Source organism: Leuresthes tenuis, unplaced genomic scaffold, assembly GCF_036924035.1.
Source record: "Leuresthes tenuis unplaced genomic scaffold, fLeuTen1.0.hap1 SCAF_6, whole genome shotgun sequence".
Taxonomy (NCBI): domain Eukaryota; kingdom Metazoa; phylum Chordata; class Actinopteri; order Atheriniformes; family Atherinopsidae; genus Leuresthes; species Leuresthes tenuis.
The window spans coordinates 3312416-3326246 of NW_027325360.1; the positions used below are offsets into that span (position 1 = coordinate 3312416).

The 13831-nt window shown below is 44.5% G+C and overlaps 2 protein-coding genes across 2 annotated transcripts; both read left to right on the forward strand.

Moving 5' to 3' along the window:
- Positions 1 to 340: 340 nt before the first annotated feature.
- On the forward strand, positions 341 to 2495 carry LOC140309380 (tripartite motif-containing protein 16-like). Its single transcript, XM_072387220.1, has 2 exons — positions 341 to 2146; positions 2345 to 2495. Exon 1 carries the CDS (start codon positions 403 to 405, stop codon positions 2107 to 2109), a length of 1707 nt encoding a protein of 568 aa, XP_072243321.1. The 5' UTR covers positions 341 to 402; the 3' UTR covers positions 2110 to 2146; positions 2345 to 2495.
- Positions 2496 to 3818: 1323 nt separating this feature from the next.
- Positions 3819 to 12864, forward strand: gle1 (GLE1 RNA export mediator). Its single transcript, XM_072387222.1, has 15 exons — positions 3819 to 4021; positions 5509 to 5750; positions 5880 to 6042; positions 6517 to 6665; positions 6737 to 6797; positions 7775 to 8032; positions 8597 to 8819; positions 8939 to 9051; positions 9529 to 9741; positions 9983 to 10173; positions 10249 to 10378; positions 10461 to 10565; positions 10641 to 10723; positions 10804 to 10867; positions 11992 to 12864. The coding sequence occupies exons 1-15, from the start codon at positions 3923 to 3925 to the stop codon at positions 12058 to 12060; spliced, it is 2163 nt and encodes a 720-aa protein (XP_072243323.1). The 5' UTR covers positions 3819 to 3922; the 3' UTR covers positions 12061 to 12864.
- Positions 12865 to 13831: the final 967 nt, after the last annotated feature.

Here is a 13831-nt window from a genome sequence, read left to right on the forward strand (position 1 = left end):
CGAGCTGTAGGACCCTGTGTACACCGTATTAAAGAATATTCTCCAATAAAGACTCCTGCTTCCAGCTTCATTGATTCCAGCCTCACATATTTTGACTCTTGGTCCTGATGACAATAGAATGGCTGCCCAGGAAACCCTCCTTACAGTATCTCTCTCCAGCCACTTCAGTTCCTGAAATGGATTGAACTCTGATAACCTCCCTGTTCCTCCTGCTCTCAAACACAGCAGCTCCACTCTGTCCACACCTTCCCTTGTTCCCTCCCTTTCAGTTTCCTCGTTCCCTCCCCTTCAGTTTCACCGTTCCCTCCCCTTCAGTTTCACCGTTCCCTCCCCTTCAGAGCTCAGAGTAGTTTCAGCTTTGAGGAAGCGAAACTCACTCAGTCACTGTTACTAAACGGTGAGATGGCGCAGAAAGGAGATCAGATGGAAAGAGAAATTCTCCAGTGTTCAATCTGTTTGGATCTGCTGAAGGATCCAGTGACTATTCCCTGTGGACACAGCTACTGCTTTAACTGTGTTAAAGGCTTCTGGGATGGAGAGGATCAGAAGGGAATCCACAGCTGCCCTCAGTGCAGCCAGTCATTCAGAGCGAGGCCTGTCCTGGTGAAAAACACCATGTTAGCAGCTTTAGTGGAGAAGCTGAAGAAGACTGGACTCCAAGCTGCTCCTGCTGATCACTGCTATGCTGGACCTGAAGATGTGGCCTGTGATTTCTGCTCTGGAAGAAAACTGAAAGCCATCAAGTCCTGTTTAGTCTGTCTGGCCTCTTACTGTGAGAAACACCTTCAGCCTCATTATGATTCACCTCGATTAAGGAAACACAAGCTGGTGGAGCCCTCCAAGAACCTCCAGGAGAACATCTGCTCTCGTCACGATGAGGTGATGAAGATGTTCTGCCGCACTGATCAGAAGTCTATCTGTTTTCTCTGCTCTCTGGATGAACATAAAGGCCACAACACAGTGTCAGCTGCAGCAGAAAGGACTGAGAGGCAGAGAGAGCTGGAGGGGAGTCGGCAACAAATCCAGCAGAGAGTCCAGGACCGAGAGAAAGATGTGAAGCTGCTTCAGCAGGAGGTGGAGGCCATCAATCAGTCTGCTGATAAAACAGTGGAGCACAGTGAGAAGATCTTCACTGAGCTGATCCGTCTCATCCAGAAAAGAAGCTCTGATGTGAAGAAACGGATCAGATCCCAGCAGGAAACTGAAGTGAGTCGAGTCAAAGAGCTTCAGGAGAAGCTGGAGCAGGAGATCACTGAGCTGAAGAGGAAAGATGCTGAGCTGCAGCAGCTCTCAGACACAGAGGATCACAACCAGTTTCTACACAACTGCCCCTCAGTGTCAGCACTCAGGGAGTCTACACCCTCATCCAGCATCAAGATCCGTCCTCTGAGGCACTTTGAGGCTGTGACAGCAGCTGTGTCAGAGCTCAGAGAGAAACTACAGGACATCCTGAGAGAGGAATGGACCAACATCTCACTGAGAGTCACTGAGGTGGATGTTTTACTGCCACAGCCAGAACCAAAGAGCAGAGCTGACTTCTTAAGATATTCATGTGAAATCACACTGGATCCAAACACAGCAAACACATATCTGTTGCTGTCAGAGGGGGACAGAAAAGTGACATTAATGAAGCAAGAACAGTCTTATTCTAGTCATCCAGACAGATTCACTGAATATCAGCAGGTCCTGAGCAGAGAGAGACTGACTGGACGTTGTTACTGGGAGGTGGAGTGGAGAGAGGGAGGAGTTATTGCAGAAGTTGCTGTAGCAGTCTCATACAAGAACATCAGCAGAGCAGGAGGTTGGAGCAAATATTTATTTGGTTCTAAATGTGTGTTTGGTTCTAATGACAAATCTTGGTCGTTATATTGTTACCAATACGGTTATGGCTTTTGGTACAACAAGATAAAAACCTCCATCTCAGGTCCTGTATCCTCCAGAGTCGGAGTGTACCTGGATCACAGAGCAGGTATTCTGTCCTTCTACAGCGTCTCTGAAACCATGACTCTCCTCCACAGAGTCCAGACCACATTCACTCAGCCGCTCTATGCTGGAGTTTGGCTTTCTGGTTTCTTTGCTTCAGGAACAAGTTGCAAATTTGTCGACTGAAAAATGAAGCAGCTGAAGGTGCAGTGAGCTTTAATCTGTGATTTTTAATTTTGATTCATCCTGTGACTCATTTAGTCCCATCGTGGGTTCATGTCTAAACTGTTCAGAGATTTTCAGTTAATCAGTGATTTCTTGACGTTGTTCTGTTGACGTTTGAGTTTCTTTTGTTGGAAATCTCAATATTCTTGACTAAAACCGATGGTTCTGATATTTCTTCATGTTTTCATTTTTACAGCCAAGATTTTCAGTTCAGTTTCATGTTTGAAGACATTCTGTCGAGTCCAGACACTCAGGTGACAACAAATGTCTGGATTCAAGGTGACGACATGATTTAAATTCATCTCATGAAGGTAAACGTCTGAATGTGGACGTGATGCTGGTGTTTAGCTCTGCTGCTTGTTGTAAAGTTTGAATGCAGACGTGATTCAAACGTCTATCACTTATTAAGATAATTGATTAAAATTATTATACAGTCAGTGTTGTTTTGTCTTCAGTTCATTCTTTCAAGCTACTAAGGATTCACACTTAAAGATGAACTCAGTCTCTTCTGCATTGTTTTAGTTGAACTCTGCTTCACAAATGCTGCAGTATAGTTTATGTGGAATGTGGAAATGTCTGTTTGTATGTACCTGCTGCCATGCCCTGTTGTCTTTGAAGGCTGCTGGCCTCATATTAAGGGCCAATCAGAGAAGAGGAGGCATCAGACACTTGCCTTGCCCCCAGAGTCAAAAGTGGAATATGAGGTTTCTGCTGAAGCTTTGCTGCAGACTTAAACTACGCAGTGCTTTAAATTTAGAGTTACTGTCTGAATGAATAAAACTGGAATTAATCAAACTTTTTATCAAATAAAAATCTAGTTCATAGTCTATTCTGATGTCTTTCTTTGGCTAAAAGCCCTCCATATTTCATGCATTTAAATTAGCAAACTTTCATCTTTATACATTTGCTTTTGCCAAATGTGCTGAAACTGAAGGCAGAATTCACATGTAGGCGTTTCTTTTAATTCACTTTGAATGAGGTAATGTCTTGTTTTACCACACTGACTTCTTGGTACAGACCTTCACTTTGCTGCTTAACCTAATTTTTTCGAGCAGCAGCTCAGATGCCATCCTATCATTTCACCTAAATGATCCAACATGTGATCTTCTAACTGATTTCTACAGTTCAAGACACTAGGCTCCTAAATTGCTAAACATTGTGTCTTTTTCTGGATTTCCCCAGTTCTAGTGCAACTTCTACAGTTGCCTGGGTATACGTGACAGCCCACGGAGGCACAGAAGAGAGGGAGGAGCCTGAAAATTGTTTTCATTCAAATTTTCAACCTTCTTTTTTTAAAGTTTTGCAGTAAGTAAAAGTAAATATTTGATTTCAGAGACACATCAAACCACTCACGTTCAATAGTAGCCTCACATTTATTTTACAGTTTAAATACTAACAACTCCTATAAAGTGATACCCTGCATGTAAACCCAGATAACAACTTGGCTGAATGACAGTTATAGATAGATTATAGATTATACACTTTATGGATTATTTGCTCGTGAAAATAATTAAGCTTATACATGAATAATTCTGCTTGTTGTAATTTACCCTGAAGATCTGGTGTGAAAGGTGAGTATTTGTCTAAATATAGGGGGCAAATTAAATCACCAAGCAAAGCAACACGGTTTGAAAAAGGACCCATCCGGAACCAATGAGCAAAAGGCCGTAGGCGGATGGTTTCTCGTCGGACTGTATTTGAAGTAACGTCATTTGGCGGCTACAAACTTTTCCAAATCTTTTTTATCCGGATTTGTTGTTTTTAGTTTGTAGGGATGCCTTCTGAACATCTACGATGGGAAACCTTACAAGCTTTAAAAAATTCACCAAAAGGAAAGCTCAATTTCGACCCGTTATGGTCGGAAAGGGGCGAGGTGAGTTAATGCTCGTTAAGCTAGCTGTCCGGTAGCTAGTTAACGTCAACCAGGCAGGAGATACTGTGCTCAATAACATTGATAATCAAACCTAAATTAATTTATCAACTCGGGTTATCGTGTAATCGATCCGTTTAAACAAAGTGTAGTTTTCCACAAAAGTGTCTGAAAGTAATGGTCCTCATTAGTTGTTAGTTAGCACTAATGCTAACCGACTTTCTATGCACATATATGAAAATTATAAACTCGCTTTTAGTATTTTCGAATCATTTGATATTAATTTTATTGTTAAATAGTGCTTCTACCTAAGTACCCTCATACCTATTTTTTTTAACTTCATTATCTACATGTATTGTACAGCTAACAGACGTTATCAGCACTTTCATTTGTGTGATTATGAGACACAACTACCAAAGGATAGAATAGGATATTTTCACAGAGTAGTATAGCTCGTTAACATTGTGAATAATTCTTCAAATTCCTGTCGGAAAGGTGTAAAAACACCCTTTTTAATCAACTTACTATCGGCTGATACGATTATTTTCAACTCTGTTTACTACTAAACTATGAAAGCCCTAGTCTGAATTTCAGTCCTGTAAGCTAGTAAAAGAGGATTGTAATCTTTCAAGAAAGATTAGTTCTATTTACATTTTTATATGTTTAAATTAACAGAAAAGGGAAAAGTTTGTTCAGCATCTCATGCTTTTGGTAAAACGGAAAATAAAAATAAAATATATAAATTGAGGAAACAGTCACACTAAATCACTTAATCTTCTTGTAGCTTTTTCCTGTTTTGTGGGCATGAATAATTAGAATTTATAAGATGTTTGAGTACACAAAGTGCATCAAATTTAGATGATCTGCCCTACGTTTTAACCCTCTAAATAAGGACAAAAACCTTAGCTCTAATCTTTCATTTATTCCTTCTCAAACAACCCAAAACAGCAGTTACTGAAAAGAAAGTTTCATCTTCATCTGAATGGCTTTTGGAGATAATTTCAGCTTTTACTCTGAATTATTTTACAGTAGCAGAAATGCCGTTTAATTTTCCGTTATTTGTCCAGTTATTCAGACCTTTTTTAATCCGTCAGTCAGAGCCGCTTGTTTGCCTGGTGTTGTGTGTTAAAATGCTTAATTCTGGCCGTTTTCTTGGTTTTTATTTTCCCTCAGTTTCTCATTTTGAGTCTTTTTGTTTAAATATATTAAAAATAAATATTTGTGTGTTTAAATATAAAGGATGTCAGTGTTAGTATACGTGTTTGATTAGTTTGGGATGGACTCACTGATTCTTTGTTAGAAAAAGTCAGTTATTGGACTTTACTTGGACAGAAAAAGTGGTTTAAACTCCAGTTACTATAATAATTGCTTCACGTATGAAATGTTTTTACTCTTATAATCCAAAGCTCAAACTCTGCTTCCTCCTTGCTTTTTAATGCACAGCATCTGTGTTTGAACGCTATGATTGAAGCCTCCCTGTGCTCTGGCAGGATATTTTGGCAGGTTGTAAAGAGACCCTCAGCTTGTCCGAACACTCTGGTGTCGTATTAGAGCGTCTCGGCTCGCTGTCCCTTCAGAGTTCCTCGTTTCTGGACTCCAGCACCAGAGACTCCAGCCCTGGTCTCTTGGAAGAGACTCTGGCCTCGGTTTCCTCCTCGGGATCCTTCGCTGACCTCAACAGCAGACCCGCCACACTTTCTGCTACTCCTTCACTAAAGAATGACCGCGAGCAGGCAAGTTGGCCGTCCTGAATACAAACTGATCGCCTCACAGAGAAGTTAGTCACTCTTTAAGTTCAGGAAGCCTTCAGTCAAGTCCACAGTCTGGAGTTCTGACTGTCCTGTTGTGTTGTTGATGTGCCGCAGGCTGTTAATGACGAGGAGACGGATGAAAGTCCAGAGGCAGACGTCAGCAAAGCCTCCGATCTGACGCCACCACCCGCCATTTCCCTGCTCTCGCCCAAAGCCATGGAGACGGCCGGCCGCATCATCAGATTCAAAGAGGAGCAGCGCGAAAAGGCCAAGGTCAGACTCGGACACTCATCCTTTTGCTTCTTGCTCACATACTGGGTGATACAGTGCTTTAAATGTTTCAGTGTGAAGCCATAAGTCTCAGATTGAGGGGTAGATTTTAAAGCTTTATTCTCTACATTAACAGAAACTTATTGAGGAAATATTTCTGCCATTTATTGGTGGTTTAAAGCTGCTACTTTTTTCCTCTTGTTGGGTTGTTTCCTTTGAACTTTCTTCTCTTTTCTTATGATTATTGGAAATTCAAACATCATCCAACTTCTCTGAGGAATCTTTGCAGAACTTTTACATCATGGGATGAAGTTTTGGCCCCTTAAAGCTTCCTGGACCTTAGTTTAAGTGTTTTCTAATGCAAACCTCTTCAGTTTGGCCTCTTAAGTCACAATTTAGGACAGTAACTTTGTGCTGAGATGCGTCCTGACAGCTCCGCAGTCTTTCCTTACTTGCCTCTTATATCCGTCTGCCCAGCTGGCGCTGAGGCTGCGGCAGGAGACGCAGGAGAAGCTGGTGGTGTCGGTGGCGAGCGCCGAGTCGGAGCAGCTGAAACGCTTCGAGGAGCTGATGGAGCTGAAGCAGCGGCAGGAGTTCCAGAGTATGAGGGACATGATGGACAGAGAGTAAGCGTACGCACAGATTACATTTAATCGTTCTGAAAGCTCGTGTGTGACCCAAACTCGTCTTCCTGCAGAACGAAGGAGAGCATCGGGCGCCAAGAGAAGCTGAAGGAGGAGCAGCAGCACAGGAAGAAGGTGTGATGATCCCACATGGTGGCTTCATGCAGCTTGGGTCCAGAAACTGAAACTATTGTGATGTCATACAGCTGAAAACAAACTGTTGGGGATATTTATTCCAGGTTCCTGCTGATTTTCCATCGATATTTTCTCATGAGATGTTAGATTGTGTTTTAATGGAATGAAAAGGTCTCAAAACGAGCCTGCATACATTCTGCTGTTGGATTAGACCGATGTTGTTTTAGGAAGTAGAAACCGGTTGAGGTTTTAACCTCGTTTAAAGCACTGAAACGCTGTCCAGCGTGATTAAACCCCTTTAACGGCTTTAAGCGTCCTCATAAAACCACAAAGTCCTGCTTCACTGACATGAGCCCAAAATCCAGAGGAAGTCATTATCAAACTAAAGTTGTGAGTGAATCAGTTTTTACGTTTGTTAAAGGTTTCCTCCACACTGGAAATGCTAATGATGAGTTCAGGGTTTGAGCCGTGTGGGTTTTACTGCCTCGTATGTGCGAAGAAGAAACCCAGATGAGCCGAAACGCTGGATGGCACAACAAATGCACCCGAGGGAGAGTTCGACAAGGCAGCCAAAGGCTTATTATGGCCCGTTATCGTGCACAGAACATCGATTTATGTCTAAAACAGTGACTCTTATTTATATACCCAGCTGAAAAATGCGTGAAGAAGCTCTCTGAATGCTGAACAATCTGCTTTTAGTCCGTTTCTCCTTCTTTTTCTGCACCGTGCGCTCTGTAGACACAATGTGGCGCTCTTTATCCCCCTGAAAACACTTAGAAATGTTAAAGTCAGGGCTCGATATTTCAGCCGTTTAATAAACTGTAGAATAATTACAGCGATTGAGGGTCAAAGAGTCTGATTGGACAAAATCAGCAGATGTTGTCAAATTAGGTTAATTTTCGTTAGTTCTTTTTATTTGAAACTGTGTTTTGTTCTGATTCAGAGAGGAGTGTCTGTAAAAAGCGTTTGTTTGTCAGATCCTGAACCTGCGCTTGAGGGAGGCGGAGCAGCAGCGCCTTCGGGAGGCGGAGCTCGAGCGGCAGAGGCAGACGGATGGCAGGGAGAGAATTCGAGCCCTCAACACCATCCAGGAGGAGGTCCTGCAGCTCAACCAGCTGCTGGAGCCGTCCACCCAGAGCGGCAGCGAGCTCCCGCCGGCCAGCCTCAGCTCCTACTGCGCCCGCGGCAACCAGCTGTGCTCCCAGGTGTCGGAGGTGGTGAGAAAGACGGCAGAGGTCAGTTTGAGTTCAGGTCAACCCTCTGAACTCCTGTGATGTTTTCGCTCCCTGTCGGCTCGTTCTTTTGAGTTTTCTGGCTCCACGTGGATATTTTATAAAGAACTCTTATCTCTTACCTCCACAAACGACCAGGCGTCACATTCTCTGGATCAATGTAACCATCCAAAGGCACTTGAGTCATGTCAGACTATTCCTGGAGTACAAGTAGAAGTTTTTCTGATCTGAGATCGAAAAGCAGAAGTAAAACAGTCTTTAGCCCCTGTGAGGAAAGTAAAGGTCCTGCAGTGTCTCCCAACTCCTTGATGCCCCGCTTTATATTCCCCGTCTTTATTTTAATGACTGAATGTATCATATGTTCCCCTGAATCTCTGCTGTCGTCTTCCTTCAGCTGAAAGATGCTGAATGCTGTTTTTTCTTGTGGCTAGTCATCAAAATTGAGTTTTGAAGAACCAGATTTGATTGTATAACTTTACCCTGAGTGACCTTTAACATCTTAAAGTCTGATTAGCTGATTGAGTTAAATGACCTGCATGTAAAACCTTTCCATTGATCTTCCTCCAGGGAGACTTTCCCAGCATGGAGGACATGAATGTGGCCGAGCGAGCGCTCCACGAGATGAGGGCGCTGATCAGGCTGATGCAGGAGGAAGCAGCCAAGGCTCAAGACAAGAAGAAGAAGGAGCAGCAGGAGGAGGAGGAGCGCAGGAAGCAGGTGGAGCTGCAGGCTAAACAGGAGGCGCAGAAAAAGGCGGAGCAGGCGGCCAAAGAAAAGGCTCAGAGGAAAGGTGAGCGAGCATAAATGCAAGGAGCCATCGCCTGTTCCCCACAGGGGGGGTTTAAAGTCTTCTTTCACTGAGACGTGACGCAGCATCAAGCGTCTGATTCCACTCATCTGCTCCAACAGGGCTGCAGAACAGCGCTGAGGACAGCACCCTGAAATGGTACCGAGAGCTGCAGGAGGCGGCGGCCCAGTGCGCTCAGTCCTTCGAGCAGCTCAACTCTCCAAAGGACGCCCAGGTGGGTTCATGCAGGTCACCGTGAAAGTAAAGAAATGAACACGTTTTTCTTTATTTTTATAAAGGAAACTCTCAAATAAAGACAAAAAATGTGCTGATCTGTCCGTGACGCAGGGAGTTGGAACCATTTCTCCTCCTCTGCAGGCCACACAGACTGAAAACAGTCTAAAAACCTTATAGAAGTGTCTTCATACCCAGATTCTAGCTGTCAGCCGTCCTTTTCTGTAATTCACCCAAGTCCTAACACCATCTGATTCAAGCATTTAAGATTTTATGTCCCTCAAACACTTGCTGGTCTCAGATTTAATACCTTTAATACACCTAAAATGAATGTGATTTTCCACTGAAAGGAAAAGCAAACAGGATCCTGATTCTTTCCCTCTGAGAACTGAACCGTGTTATTAATCAAAGTGCTCTGAGCCTCCATGAGCAGGAGCTGCACGAATGATGACCTTCTGTGTTTTTGGGAACTCAAAAGACAAAGAAACTGAAGCTGGAGCTCCAGAAAGCGGCCTCCATCCCCGTCAGTCAGATCTCCAGCAACTCCGGATCGCAGCTCCGGGAAATCTTCGACAAGATCGACAAGCTGTTGTCGGGGCGGGGGGTGGTGTCCGGGGGGAAGTCGGTCTCCACCTCGCAGCACCCGCAGGGCCTGGACTTCGTCAGCTACAAACTGGCGGAAAAGTTTGTGGTGAGTGTGGTGTGTGAATGATCTGTGGAAATGTCTCCTGTGAGTCTGATCGGTTTAATAAAGTGAAAATGTCCCTGGACTGACTTGATAAAAGGTTTTATAAACTCACCTCACTGCTGAAAGCTCATTTTAGCTGCGTTTCATATGGAATTAACATGTTTTTTGAGCTTTATCCTCTGATTATGTGTGGTTCAGTTTTAATAAACTCGCAACAATTCCCGGTTTTCTCTCCGCTTTGCAGAAACAAGGCGAGGAGGAGGTGGCGTCTCACCACGAAGCCGCCTTCCCCATCGCCGTGGTGGCCTCCGGCATCTGGGAGCTGCACCCTCGGGTGGGAGACCTCATCCTGGCTCACTTGCACAAGAAATGCCCGTACACGGTGCCGCATTACCCCCCCATGAAGGACGGCACGGCCGTGGAGGAGTACCAGAGGTGTGCGTCTCAGAGAGGTTCTCGTGTGGCCCCAGAAGACTGTTTTTCACCGTGTTTTTCTGCTTGGCTCGGCAGGATCCTGGGCTACCGTGTGGATGACTCTGGGGTGGAAGGTCAGGACAGTTTTCTGAAGAGGATGTCGGGGATGATCCGGCTCTACGCCGCTGTGATCCAGCTGCGGTGGCCCTACGGCTCGAAGCAGGGGGTAAGAACGTCTGGCTTCCCGTGACACACGCCGTCTGTTGATGAGAGCGGCTGAATCATCTCGTTTCTCCTCTGTTGCTCAGTCTGTTCCTCACGGCCTGAACCACGGCTGGCGCTGGTTGGCCCAGATGCTCAACATGGAGCCTCTGGCCGACATCACAGCAACGCTGCTCTTCGACTTCCTGGAGGTGAGTCCTGACCTTGAGGCACAGCTGTGGAGTGTTTGTGGACGACAGACTGGATGATGAGTGTTTCTCCTTCAGGTCTGTGGCAACGCTTTGATGAAGCAGTACCAGGCCCAGTTCTGGAAGATGCTCCTGCTGCTGAAGGAGGAGTATTTCTGCCGGTACGCTGGAGTTGAACCGCATCAGATCATTTAGCAGCAGCTGTTGGAAAAGTCTGTAAAATGTTTCTGTTTGTCTGCAGAATTGAAGCGGTGACCAGCACCGGGCAGATGGGCTCGGTCATCAGACTCAAGCAGTTTCTGGAGGTATGTGACCCACTGAAGTCTAAACGCTCTCCTTCTCAGCTCTCATTTAAAGGCGTGGCACCGTTGTTTTATTCAAACAAGATGGCTGCGTCCTCAGAAAGCTTTGTCCACCTCTGGCTTACGGTTCCTATCCAGGAACCATCCAGATGATGCAGAAAATGGACTGTAGAGACAGAAAGGTGCAGTCAGACCTTCCAGAGATCCTTCTCATGGTCCAACAGTCCTATTTTTAGTCCTATTTTTAGCCTCTTCACAACCCCGTCGGTCACCAAAAAGCAGCCGGTCTCATGGCATCATTCGCATGCGTGAAACCAGGCGTAATCACGGCATTCAGAGCAGGATCTGCCATCTCCACTGGGCACAGTTATGACAACCAAGAGCTCAACTCTCCCTGTACGCTCCAGTTTTACAGAAATTACAGAAGAAATATAGATTTACTGTGGAAAAAACCACACAAATGTGCGATAAATGAATTAAAAAGATGTATTTTTATTATTTACCCTCTGAGATTGGTTTCACTTTTAATCTACGCTCTCTTAAACTCTCCCAGCTGCTCAACAGCTCGTCAGCTTGAGTTTTGAGACGCTGGAGGCGGAGCCTGTGTCTGTTTCCTCTCCTTTGATTGATCCTTGGAAGATCAATTAATTTTAACGATCAGTGGAGCCTTTAAGCCAGGCGCAGACCGCTGTACAAACAGGAAAATGTCTCTATTACAGCTGCTGCTCCTGTTAGTATTATTGCTGCTCCGGCTACTCCGGCCCATATTCAAAGCTTGCAGTACTAATATTAAGGTTTGCACAGGCACTAAAAGAGCTTTTTAATCTGACATCTGCACAGTAAATATGCATTTCTGAGGTGTATTGATCAATTTTCCCAGTATCAGTCATCGTTATTTATTCATTCATCCATTTTCCCGGGACCAGAGAGGCTCGCTGGGGAGAGGGAAGCCCGGACATCCCTCTCCCCAGCGAGCCTCTCTGGTCCCTCCTGGGACATCCAGAGATGCTCCCAGGCCAGAAGTGGAGTCTAATCTCTCCAGGGAGTTCTTGGTCGACCCCGGGGTCTCATCCCAGTGGAACGTGCCCGAAAAAGCTAAATGAAATGTAACTTTTTCCTCTCTTCAGACGTCGCTGCAAAGCCGGCAGATCAGTCCGCCCAAAGGCCAGCTGAGCTCCGCCTTCTGGAGGTCGTGACCAAGGAGGTGCCGCCGCCTCCCGCCTGCAAGGACTGAGTAAAGCGGACAAGAGAGCTGAGAGCTGCTGGTCTCCTGCTGGGAAAGTCCTCTGCCTGCAGGCAGCTGTGCACGAGTCTCCTGTTTGGGTTTTATTTGCGTCTCAAAGAGCCGAACTCTTGTTGACACCGAAGGCCTCGCAGCTCCGTTTTTGAGCTCTTTAACATGATGCCGGATCGCTTCTTGGTCTGATTTTGAGCACATGTGGGAATGATTGCTTGCATGAAGAGAAAAGTCTGGTTTTGGATGTTCGCTGCTGCTTCTGCAGGCGGTTTCCTTTCCTTTGCCTGATGTTGAGCAGAGGATCCTCACCACCGCAGCCGTCCTTCAAACATCTGCTCAGATGGTTCTCGGCCAGATGTGTCAGAAGTGCACTGATGTTTTTTAATGGGTCAAACCAGCTCTGCTCAGTTTCTTTAATAAGAACATGAAATGTGAGTGTGTTTTTATTTCTAATCTTTGGTTAAAACGGGCTGATTTGGACTCGGTTTTAACAGGAATCCACTGTGTGGAACAACAGTTACGGCTTTGATGGACTCTTTTGTAATTATCTTCAATGATGTCGGCTCAACGTTAGAATTGAACTGAGAGACTTTTCATGACTCGAATGATTTCATCCTGAAACTGAAGCAGAACTCCAGCTGTTTGGGTTTTTTTGTTTTATTTAATGTAGAATAAACGGGTGAATTTAAAACCAAAGTGGCTGTAATGTACATAAATTTAGCAAAACCTACAAACCAGTGTCTGAAATAAAACTTCAGCAGCAGCTTTAGTTGGTTTTCTTGTTGCAGTTTGAACTTTATTCCTTAGATCACTACGAAAATAAACCGTTCGTGTCTTCTAATGGATCAGATGTAACTTCTTCTTCTGTTGGCTGAAAACATGAGAAACGGCAGAGAGAGAGCAGCTAAACAGTCATAGAGACTCGACCTGAGCTGAAGTTAAAGCAGCACAGATGATGCTTAATAAACCTCTAAATGTTCGGCATGAAGAAGTTTATTAGGTACAAATGTTTCTTTTTCGACTCCGAACTGGAATAAATGACCTGGAAGTATCTGAGACGCAGCCTTGATGATGGCTTAAATACTTAATTTATTCTCTCCTTTAACACAAGAACCATTGGACCTTCTTTTATAGAAGGAAAAGATTATCGATTCTTTTCTGACTCCCAAAAACGACTCAAAAAGCCAACAAAGGGAAAATGTTGTATGGTTCACACACACCCTCCGGTCCTCATATTTACTTATAAAACACAGTTAATACGACTTTAACAGAAGATTCAAGTAGCTTTTTGGAGCTAATTGATGTTCAGTATCCTTGAAAATGAAGTATTCTTACACTTGATATGATTAAAAACGTCTTCCATCTTTCTTTAACTGCATGATGTTGAGCTTAAAGATGGACGTGTTGCTGGAAAAGTGTTCAGAATAATTCTCTGCTTTAACAGAAGCTGAGTGGCTGGTTGAGTCAGCAGCTCATGGACAGAGGGCTGAAGCTCCCGGATGCAGCCGGCCTGGGTTCGGATCCCGTCTCTGTCCCCATTTTCTGTCAAGCAGCTCTCAAAAAAAGGCAACTTGCAGCCAGCCTTGTGACCATCCGATTAAAAACACGATTTTCACCTAAATCGGACTTTTAATTCAGGTTGAAAGGAGATAATTGGCTGCTTCTCTGTGTCATTTCAGTCTAATCTGCAACTTTTTGGGTTTAGTTTGAACGTGAGTGCCGTTTGGACT